Source organism: Nanorana parkeri, unplaced genomic scaffold, assembly GCF_000935625.1.
Source record: "Nanorana parkeri isolate BGI_ZX_2015 unplaced genomic scaffold, ASM93562v1 scaffold758, whole genome shotgun sequence".
In the NCBI taxonomy this organism is placed as follows: domain Eukaryota; kingdom Metazoa; phylum Chordata; class Amphibia; order Anura; family Dicroglossidae; genus Nanorana; species Nanorana parkeri.
Genome location: NW_017307026.1, coordinates 220,450 through 232,523, shown reverse-complemented (window position 1 = coordinate 232,523; position 12,074 = coordinate 220,450). Strand labels below are relative to the sequence as shown.

The 12,074-nt window shown below is 41.7% G+C and overlaps 1 protein-coding gene across 1 annotated transcript in view; it reads left to right on the top strand.

Moving 5' to 3' along the window:
* Window positions 1-12,074, top strand: part of DIP2B (disco interacting protein 2 homolog B) — a 181,664-nt gene that overhangs the window by 78,013 nt on the left and 91,577 nt on the right. Inside the window, exon 2 of the mRNA XM_018564543.1 lies at window positions 6,815-6,886. Coding sequence (XP_018420045.1) covers window positions 6,815-6,886 — 72 coding nt within the window. The remainder of the gene's footprint in view (window positions 1-6,814; window positions 6,887-12,074) is intronic.

Genomic DNA, 12,074 nt, shown 5'->3' with positions numbered 1-12,074 from the left:
TATTTCAAGGTAAACTATAATAGTTAAGGGTCAGTTTATTTATGTTTTATAGTATTTTTTAAACCTCATGGTTCACATGTTTTTTACTATATATAAACGTTTAATATCCGGCAAAGGATTCCCAGAGGGCACAGCAGTAGTTAGCTACTCTCAGATAGGTTTGGTGTCATTAAAACCTAGATGGAACCATCCATAAGGGATGAGCCACTGCTCTATGTGTGAGTAAACATCAGCTTTAGCTATTGAGCTCTGTAAATAAGTTTTTTTCTACCAAACAGACTTGGAAGACTCTGAGGGGGTGTAAAGAAGCCTAAAGCCTCACCTACTGACTGGATGGAAGACTGAAATTATTTTAGTAAACTGGCATTTTGGTTGCGTTTGGCCTAGCTGTGGTTCAGTCATTCAGCTGCAGTACATTATTTGTGCTTGCCTTGCACAGAACACACTTGCTGCTTGTTGTAGATGTAAGTTACATAGTAGCAGTATTGTTCAAAGGAAGGGAAAAGGCAACACAAACTCATTGGAAAGTGGATGCAAAATACATCCCAGACAACAATGTTCATATGTCCTAAGAAGCTACATTTCTGCCAAAAGTAACCTGTCCACGGGACTTGTACAAATAACATTGAAAATGGCTCCTTTGTTATGTTTGCACAGTGGCAGCAAGACATATGAATACTCCAGGCTTAGGCCCCATTCACACGTAGCGACATACCTTTTGCAGCGGCCGGGATAGCGTGACTTTTGGGGCGACGATCCAGCGACGGTAGCGCGACCTTCTCTGTCGGGCTCCAAAAGCAAAATCGCGCAAAATCAGCCGAAAGAAGGGTCCTGTAGAAGCGACTTGCGACCGCGACGAGCGACATGGAGCTAAGACAGCTCCATTGAATATCATTAGCCGGCGACTTCTCGCGATATCACGCTGCAAAAATGCGTGATATCGCAGCGGAAATTGCTACGTGTGAATTAGGGAGGACAGGGCGTAGGAATAAACCTATGACTGCTTATACTGATGTAATGATTTGTCCTGATGTGGCAAAATCCGCTCCAAAAAGGGTCCTGCTGTAGCGACGCACGACCCGCGACAGCGACGGACAGAGCCCCATTGAGATGCATTGGAGAGCGATATCGCGCTGTAAATATCGCTCAGTGTGAATGGGGCCTAATACGCATTGATTTTAAACATTATTCATGCAGGTTACATGTGGACGAATTTGAAGTGTAACCTTTTACATGCTGACAGTGACAAGCCATTAACTTTTATGCAGGACAAGTATTGAAGTGAGGTGTGAGATGGACATCGCTTGTGTCTTAAGAGCTTCAGTGATCTCCGATTTATTATCCATTTTGATAAATGATGGGAAATAACATACTGTCTCGGATCTCTGCTAAACAATGTAGCCGGGTCCTTGGCATCACTTCTGCTGCTGTTAAAACAATGCAGCTTGATCAAGGACGTGCTCCAGTCTGTGAATGGATAGTAAAGGAGCAGCAGCACACTGATAAAGTAATCACTTTGTTCTCTTCTCCCGTCTGCAAGCTCTTTTTTTTGTAAGATTGGGGGCACTAATGAGATATTAAAATGCTTCCCCTTCCTCTTGTGTCTGCTGATTATAGAATACTAATATAAAGGAAGATTAAAGTGGTATAAAACTAAATTTTTTTAAATGAGTCCCTTTTGAAAATGCTAGTTGCTTGGCTGTTGTGCCAACACTGGTATTTTAGGAGTTACCGACCCAGGAGAACTGTGCAGATTAGAAAAGTCTTGTGTACATACCATTCCTGGTAATTCAAAATACTGAAGAATGAGGATTATCTTAACACTCAGGCTGAACTAGCATTTTCAGAAGGGTAGCTAAGCAATGGGCCTCCTATGGCGTCACAAGCGTCTTTAAGACACAGACCTGAAATGATTCACCATTTAAATCTGTATGAAGCATGTTGGGGGTCCACGACGCACTTTACCTAAGTTCAAAGAAGAAAGATCTGGGAACATGCATACTTTTCCGCTAAGTACTATTGGTTGAGTCACCATTCAGCTAAACTCCGTAGGCCTGTCTAGAATCTCTGGTAGTAGATAAAGCTGCCAAAATCCTGGTCGGTCAGTGACTAATATTTTACGGGTTTTTTTTTTCCTTGACAGAAAAAAAGAATAAAGAATAAACAGCTTGTGCCTTGTTATTTAGACAGCCACTTGTGTGCAGCTTGTGTCTGCTTCTATAGCAGTGACTCATGTTTGTATGTCTTCCCACTCCTTGGAATCTGTACGGATCAGTCTAAAGTTCTTGTGTTTTCATGACAATAGATTGTGCTCTCTGTAATGTCAGGCATCACAAGCTATTTTTACTGTCTGCTTAATTAGACATAGTTTCTATACTATAATATGCTATATCGGTTCTTAGAAATCCATGCATGTTTCAGCTGACATGATAGACTAGGGATGTTCAGATACCAGTGATGATACTTGCCAATTTCACCAGAACCACCAGGGTTGCAGCTGGGACCTGGCTCTGGCCCTCCACCACTGTCCTGAAATCATTAGTCTGTATTGTTTTAGAAAAACTGTCACATGACAATAAACAAAAATGTATCAGTACTTGTATCTGTGAGTACTTGGACAAGTATCAGTACTTGGTCTGGAAAAAATGGTATTGGTGCATCCCTTATAAGTGTGTGTGTGTGTGTGTATGTATATATATATGTGTACACATATATACATATATACAGGTGAAACTCGAATAATTAGAATATCGTGCAAAAGTTCATTTATTTCACTAATGCAACTCAAAAGGTGAAACTAATATATGAGAGAGACTCATTACATGCAAAGCAAGATAGTTCAAGCCGTGATTTGTCATAAGGCCTCATTCACACTGCCGCGCGTATACGCATTGTACCATGTGCAACATATGCAAATAAATGGCTCCATACACACAGCCGCGTATGGAGCTGTATATTTGCACAGCGTATATATGCGCAAAAACAGAATGGAACAGAGATGCGTCCGGGCAGCGTATCTCTGCGTATTTACTCGCACATACGCGTGTTTACGCGCATATACGCGCGCACATGCGTACAGCACATTACAATTCCATTACGAGTGATGCATTCTGGAATTGCATATAGTGCACGCATATACGCTCGTATATACGCGCATAGACGCAATATATTATTTTGCTTGCGTTGTGTGTGAATGAGGCCTAATTGTGATGATTATGGCTTACAGCTCATGAAAACCCCAAACCCCAAATCCACAATCTCAGAAAATGAGAATACTGTGAAAAGGTGCAATATTCTAGGCTCAAAGTGTCCCACTCTAATCAGCTAATTAAGCCAGAAGACCTGCAAAGGGTTCCTGAGCCTTTAAATGGTCTCTCAGTCTGGTTCAGTAGGAATCACAATTTTCTGGTCTGGTCTGGAATTGACTGTGATGGCGTGAACTGTGGCCAAGAAGAGCATAGGGAAACATTGGGATGCATTTTAGGTCCGGAAACGGTCTGGTCTGCAGGTGATCTGGAGGTGGTGTGAATGGGCCCTGAAGGACCGTTGGCTACCTGGCTCCAGGGATTTGTCCAGCCCTGGGGTATACAATCCATCAATAAGCAGCAGCAGCTGTGCCAAGGATGCCAGCAGTGTAAAATGTGCAGTGCAGCACCTTTTCAGGTCAAAACATTTTTTGTCTTCCTATCACATTGTACATTTAAGTATAGAGAGTAAAAATATTTTGTTTATTTAATTATGTAATCATGGCCATGAGGACAGCCAAGGTAGCACTGAAGGACCACATGTGACCCTGATTAGTCAGTTGTGTACCACCACCCTAAAAGAAAGAGTACCTTTTGCATGCACTATTTTTTCAGATCACACTGGACCGCAACGCAGGCATTGATGTGCCACGCGATCTGGTGCAGGCGATCGCACTGTGGGCTGCGGTGCCATTGACTTCAATGCATCGTCACACCACCTCCCGCCCCTGAATGCAGGAAGCCAGCCGGGATGAGATACAGTGCGTTCCAGCAGCACTATGCACTGTGAACAAGCCCTTAAAGAGTAATGCAGGAAACGGACAGATTAGCTAGTGTTATCATGAATTACACCGCAAATAAACCTTTGCTCGTGGTCATATAATAGCTTGCACCTAAGATATCACACCTTTAAATAAATCCTAATTACTAACAGTCTTCTTCAATGCGTTTCTAACATCACCAAAGGGTATTTGACTATGTGGCTGATTACTAGCATTGGCCAAGAATTTGCTCCCATCCACTATAATGTGTGTGTAGCATTAACGCATTGCTCATCCCTGCATGCCGGAGAGGAGTGACACAGTTCTAATGTGGAGGAAGTGAAGGTTCAGATGACTAGTTACTCAGTGCACAATTATAATGTTATCATATTCCTTCCACTTATCTGTGTTTTTTCTATGATAAATGCTCGGGAAGGAGGAATTACAGTAAGCCACAGTTACAAATAGCTTGCTCATTTAATGTAGAACATTGTTTAAAGAGCTAAACCAATTCTCTATTATGATAAGCAGAAGTAATTGTATCTAATAACAAGCAGTATATATCCGATCCAATTAGTTTGCTGTGCCGTCCCTGATGTCTTTATCTCCGCTTCAGTATTTAATTGTATTTATTGATCCCAGGTTTGAGTCATAGAGGCTTTTTTTTTTTCTTTTCAGTACTGGTTAAAGAAGTTACCTTTTTTTATTTTATCAGTCAGGGGGCCAAATGCATATAGTACTTGGTCCAGTTCAGATCAGTGGCCCCATTGTAGAATATAAGCACCTCTTTATTTATGTTAATGCCGGCTGTAGCTCCACTATAGTCTGAAGATGAAAATGTGGGTGTTCCGTTGGGGGGAGGCACAGCCAGTTCTAAGCCCCTCACCCACTCCTTTAGCTGACTGTTCTATCTGACGGGGCCCACTTGTAAACACTCGATTGATCATAGCCCACAGTGCTGAGTAATCTCTTATGAATGGCAATGCTGGCCTCCAGAGCGGCCCCTACTGCCAGAGACCAGCGCTGCAACTCAAACCTCCAGCTCCTTGAAAGCAGTGTGGTTGGACAGAGATGTTTAATCTGGCTGACCATGCTGCTTGGCAACGGCAAGACGGATTTGAATAGGACCAAGTGCTCAATCTTTGCATATATGGCCTTTAAAAATGTCTGATGCTCTTTGTGGGGGGGAAAAAAGGCAAACCCTTGCTGTGTGTGGATGCCAGGCTAGCCTGTATTAGTAGCCATTCAGCACCTGATGCACTGGACATTGTTGGCATAGGTGATTGAAGCATTCTTAACCCTTCTGTTATTTCTGGAAACAGGAAGGGAACTGTAATACAGTGCAGGTCTTTTTTCGTTTGAATGTATTCAGTAGTGGTGCAGTTTTTATCCAACTAGGGTTTCACTTTTGCGCATTATAGTCAACAGGAAGCAGCTAACAAATATACAATCAAAATAAAGTGCACTGCACTGCCATTGTTTAGAACATATAAATATAAATAATCCCCAAGTGTAAAAGTATTTTGCCGATCACATACAATATACTAATAACACCATTTCATATACGATACATCTTCATTCTGACTTTACTCTATTTTCATCTGACTTTTGTTAGTATTGTTCAATGGCCCATTAATAAAATAAAGATGCAAAAGATTGACCTGTCTGAGTTCTAGCTGACAATCTGGAGTGCTCAATCTTTACATGTATAACCTGTTTACATTTCTGGTCCTCTCTTTTAAATAAAATCTGATTTACACATACACTTGTGTGTGAGTTCTAGGGTAGCTGGTATTACTAGCCATTCAGCACCTCATTTTTTGTAAAGATACAATGCATCCCTCTATGTATGATGATTAAAAATAATATAGACATGTCAGGTGTAAAATGCTGTGATTTTGAAATACTTACACTTGCAGGGCATTCATTTCCTGCTTTGAAAGGGCAAAATAACTTCTGTTTGGCAAAGCAATGCACACTGGGATTGCCTTGTCATCAGCAGAGCATTGCTGGGAAATCTCATCTGTAATCTCACGAGACCTCAGGGAAAGGCATTTTCCTCCCCTGTGATGATGTGCATGGTCACATGTCCTAGTCGCATATCTGTTCATGTGGCAGAAATCCAGGAAGTAAAAGGAGAGCTAGTAATCTGCCCTTAGTAAACATGGCCACTCTTAGAAGACTGGGGAAGAAAATAGAAATAAGGTATGCAAAGAATACAAAGCCAGCAATTATGTAGAAGTATGTGTTTGTAGATTGTATTTATTAAACATTTCTAAAGGTGTGTTTGTTGTTATTTTAAAGCTGTGGGTAAAGTTCTGCTTTAAGCACTGGTGCAGTTTTCATCCTACTGGGGTTTTGCTCTTTTATGATAGTCCACAGGAAGCAGATAAAAATACACAGCACATCTTCATTCTGGTTGTAATCTATTGTCATCTGCCTTTTTTAGTATTGTGCAATGATCCGTTAAAAAAAAAAAGATTGAAGATGGAATGAGCTTGTATTTCCTTCATAAATATTGCTGCATTTTATGTTGGAATGAGAACATCTGTGTGCCCATGACAATGTGTAAAGCAGAATTGTAAAAGTGACACGAAAAAGACATGTATTTCTGCAGTGACAGATCTCCTGTGTGTGACCAGATTGTGTCAATAGCGGGAGAAACAGCAGGGAAATTTACATACACATTATAATTCTGGGAATTGTCACCGCTTTTAATACTGCAATCTGATTTGTTCAAATGTACACGATGATATTCATGTGAGATTGTATTGTAACTGAATTTATTGTCCTTTGCTGTTGTTGCAGGAGACATTACTCAAAAGGGCTATGAAAAGAAAAGGGCAAAGCTTCTGGGTCCCTATATCCCACAGACTCAAGGTAAGATACATTTACCATGGAATCAAATTCTTTCCACCACACTGTACATGGCAGCGGTGCATTTGTTGATCCCGCTTTTTTATTTGTAGCTGGGCTGCAATCATTTTACCTTTTCTTAAGAGTTTTGTGGTTATAAAATGTATATCTGTGTATTACAACAAAAAAGATAATCCAACACAATTAAAAACATTTTCAGCTCCACCCCAAAAGTGGACCCTTTCTTTGGTCTTCTATGTAAATTCATGTGTAGGGGAAGCCCCTGTGCTTATTCTGATCAATTATCCACTTTGTGACGGGACGTACACTGTACGTCTCCCGTCACGAAGGGGTTAAACCTTTCACAGATGTCATATTAGCTTCTTTGAAGTGAACTCACATTGTTCTTAAAGGAGAACTATGGGGTCAGGGCTTTTCCCCATAGTTCTCCTAAGGGTCACGGGAGAACACAATCTAGCGTTCTCCCGTGACCCAAAGCTCAGTATACCGCGAGCTACAGCTCGCGGTATACTGAGACGCCGCAGCCGGGACGGATCCCGACAATGCTGTCTGGATCCACCCAGCTGCGGGATTGACAGCTGGCTCTGCCTATCCAGAGGCAGAGCAAGCTGTGCCCGCCCCTCCCCCGTCTGTTTCGCCAGTCAGCGCTGGAGGATCGGACAGGGGAGTGACTGTCAAGGCTCTCTGCAGGGAGAGATCGAGAAGTGAGCGAGCGACGGTATGTGTTCACTCACTTCCCGATCTACTGAGCCGACCTGTGATAGTTTCATTGTCACAGGTTGGCTCAGATTATGAGGCTGAGTGAAAATCATAATTCTCCTTTCAAGTTGTAAACAAGCTTTAATACACATGTAGCTGCTCTTTGTTTTATCAATCTTATCATTTTTACGTAAACCACTTTTACCATCACCCGCCTGTAATGGAAATAAATGAGGGCAGGCATGTTTGAATGTCAGTCTATCACTCCCTCCGTAGATACAGTGGAAGAGTGAGTGAGTGTAGCCACCCAGGGACAGGAAGTGTGTTTTTTGCAGGTTCGCCAGGTGGAAAGGAGGGGGTGGGGGAGCTGAAAAAGAAAATGAATGCAGGCATCTCATCTAAGGGTTGTTAAACTACAGTATGTTACATTTCTGTTTTTGGGTTTATATACGTTTTAACAAAATGCATATACTTGAATGCCCATAGCCTGGCTACAAGTTCACTTTGAGCCAGGTTTTAAATCTAAATTTAAATAAAGTCTTTATAATTAATTTTATAAGCAACTCTTCTGAGTCTTGTTTCAGAGGAGAGAGCAGTGCAAACTAAAAAAAAGTGTACATTTGTGTCGGCATCAAAAAGATATAGTTTGGTAAAACATAAAAACAATTCTGATTCCGAGAAGACGCCAACTTTAGGGATGGATTTACCTCCTAACCATGGCGTGCATTCATTTCTTCGTAATCCTCTGTCTTGCTAAATAGCAATTCGCTGGTATCTTTATCTTCTGAATAACCATGATTCTGTGGCTTTGAAAACACAGGCCTTTGAAGAAGGTTCCAATCATGTAATGAGAGGCTGTAGACCAGTTTAGTAGTATAGTTTAATCTGGCTGCATAAGATCATATATATAACTAATATAATGAAAGTTAGATTTGGGGCTTTTCAAGAACAAGTGCATTGTTTTCATGCATGACAACCTGAAGTTGCTCTCAAGGTAGGTGCCAATGCATCTTTAAACTAATGTGCATGTTAACAGGGCATATGATACCGAGTGCTGTATTATATAGACAGTTCGTTGTGGCACAGGACAGCTGAATGGCATCTAGTCTCCCGTGAGTCCGGTTATTGGTCAAAAAGTGTCTGACACACTATTATTTGTAATGTAGCAGTGACAGAATGACTGCTCTGACCAGTGAAGCAGAAAATCCATCAGATAATGGGAGTTTAGCTTATGTGATTCTGTTGTAAATGTTTCACTGGGGACCTAAATCGCCTCTCTGACATGGGGTAGGTGCGAAAGATAATTTAACACAATTGCAGAAGTATCTGCTCCAGATTCCTTCAACCAATTTGCAATATACATTTATTAGTACCAAAGCCTGCCATCAGTGGTGTGCTTAGAGTGGACCTTTACCCCCTTTGACTAAAAATCACATCAGCATACAGCTCGGCTCTGTTGTGAAATTATCTTACATTCATTAGTTAAAGGAGAACTATGAGGTGAGTGAAAATCACTCATCCTCATAGTTTGAGCCGACATGTGACAATGAAACTGTCACACGTCGGATCAATAGGGAAGTGAGCGAACACATAACGTCGCTCGCTCACTTTTTGATCATCTCCCTGCGGGGAGACTGACAGTCACGGCTCCCCACAGCGATTCCCCTCCTCCCCGCTCCGATCCTCCAGTGCTGACTGGAGGAACGAAGGGGGCGGGTACAGCTGGCTCTGCCTCTAGATAGACAGAGCCAGCTGTCACTCACGCAACTGGGTGGATCTCGACAGTAATGTCAAAATCCGTCCTGACTGCTGCGGTCTCAGTATACCGCGAGCTGAAGCTTGCGATATACTGAGCTTTGAGTAACGGGAGGACGCCAGTATATGTCCTCCTGTGACCCTAAAGAGAACAATGGGGAAAAACACTTACCCCATAGTACTCTTTTAAGTAAACATATTTTTATTTTACTTACAATTTCTTGTTTCTACTTCCTGCTCGACTTTGGCACAAATGATGTAATGTGCCCAAGCATCCTGGGAAGTTACATCAGCAGATCATTGCTGGGCAACCTCATCTGTAAACTCAGAAGATCTCAGGGAAAGGCATTTTCCTCCCTGAGATGATGTGTATGGTCACATGTCTAGTCACATGTGCCAGAGTTCCAGGAAGTAAAGGGAGATTTAGTAACCTGCCCTTGGTAAAAATGGCCACTGTCAGAAGGCTGGGGAAGAAAAGAGAAATATGGTATGCAAAAAATAAAAGCCTCAATTATCTAGAAGTATATGTTTGTAGATTGTCATTGCTAAACATTTCCAAAGGTACCTTTGTTGTTATTTTGAAGATATGGGTAAAGTTCCTTCGTAATAGATTGCATGAAGAATTGCTATGTAGAGGAATCCTAATTCTGCTTTATAGCACCTAGGTACTAGTAAGCAGGAAAACTGGCTGTAGTGATAAACATTGAGCTACAGAGGAGACACCATGGTTAGATCTACATGTGATGTAAAGTGCTTCAGATTTACTGTCTGGTATTTAAATGAATACAATAAATATTATTGATCAGTAGTTATCGGCTGAATGTGTAATTGTTTCTTCCTCCTTCTTCTGTAACAACTCCCAATTTGCATATGAACCCCTTACCGCTTTTTGACAAATAAATATATATTGAGCTTGCAATGAATTACATGTTCAATATATTTTACCACATTGGCATGTAATATAGATCTTCTGCTGCTGCAGAACTGTAAATTATATGACATTATGTCTCACCAGATGTGGATGATCAGGTCATTAACGTCACCCCATTAGTTATTGAAACATAAAGCGTTAGATCTGCAATCAATCAAATTTCTCTTTTTCCATTTGTTTGGTTGAAAGACTTTTTGGTCATCGCTTGACATGAACTAATGTTGTTTTTTTTGTTTTAAATTCACTTGAAAATATATTAAAGTCTATTTACACTTTTGCAAACAAAAGTGGAATAACGCCTACTTTATATTTGCTACATGTTCCCAATCACATAGCTTAACTTTGAGGCCTTTCACACCAAGCGCGTTCCAGGAGCAGAGCAGAGCAGTTACAGACTGGAGCAAAACTGCGTCCAATGTATTCCTATGGTATTTTTAGCTCCAGTTCACATTGCAGCGTTCCGTTCCAGAGCAGGTAAAAAAACTGCAGCAGGCCCTATTTTACCTGCTCTGGAACAACGCATGCAAATGCATCAAAAACGCCCTGGAACGCACTGAAAGCCCATTTTAAGCCAAAAATTTAAATAAAAAACGGCCCGGAATGTATCAAAAACGCTGCAAAAACAACTGCACTGCGTGTGCAGAAACTCATGCAGATCTGCTCTGCATTTGGTGTGAACAAGGCCTAAGGGCTTGTTCACACAAAATCCGGACCAGATCTGCATGAGTTACTGCATATGCAGTGCAGTGCCTTTTGCCACTTTTTTTGCCACGTTACGGTCCGTTTTTTGGGGGGGGGGGGGGGGGGTTTAGCCTAAAATGGGCTTTCAGTGCGTTCCAGGGCATTTGCATGCGTCGTTGATGCGTTTGCGTGTGCTTTGTTGCATTTCAGAGCAGAAAAAATAGGGCATGCTGCAGTTTTTCCACATGCTCTGGAACTGAACACTCTGGTGTGAACTAGAGCCCAAAATACCATTGCAATACTTTGGATGCAGTTCTGAGGTGTTCTGTAACGGCTCTGCTCTGCATCTGGTGTGAACTAGCCTTAAAAAAAAAAAAAAAAAAAAAGTAACTTACCTTTTTAGATGTTCTTTCTGCTAATTCCAGGACTGAAAAATCTTCCTTAGTTCTCACTGTCTGGGGGGTTGGTGGAGTTTGGTTTAAAATATTAAACCCAGTCTGTACTGTGCTGGCAGATTTCAGTATCACTTGTAAACTAGATGAGCAGACTGTCCTAACAAAGGGTTAAAGCCTGAAGCCATTGTATGTTAATGAGGGGCAGCTCAGTCTGCCCCAAGTATTATTATTAGGACAGTCAGAGTTTGTGGTTACTGAAACTGAGAGAGAAGCTTGCAAAGACCTGCTAAATAGAGATATCGAAAAAGGGTAAGACATTTTTTTTTCTTCATTCTTGTTAGGTATGCTTTGTGAATGGGAACACATAACAAACATTTAGAGGGGGTTTTCCCTATTTTTACTGCAAAAGTGAAAACACGCTTTAAAGCAGAACGCTGGAGGGGAAAAAAAAAATGCTTAACTCTTGCAGTGGGGCTACCCCCGCCCTGCAAGGGTTAAATGCTCATTTGTGTTTAGGTTACAGAAAAGTTACTCACCCAAACCTCGGATCTGGCCGGCTGTTACAGCGTTCCCCCCTGCCTGTCTCCTCCGCTGCAGCGATGGTATGTCCCTTAGCGTCCTCACATTCTATACACTGTGCATAGAACGTGATGACTCCAGGATCCTTAGACCGCTGCAGTCGAAGGGGAGAGGGACTCTAAAAGCAAGGTGGCTCCGAGGATCGGATGGA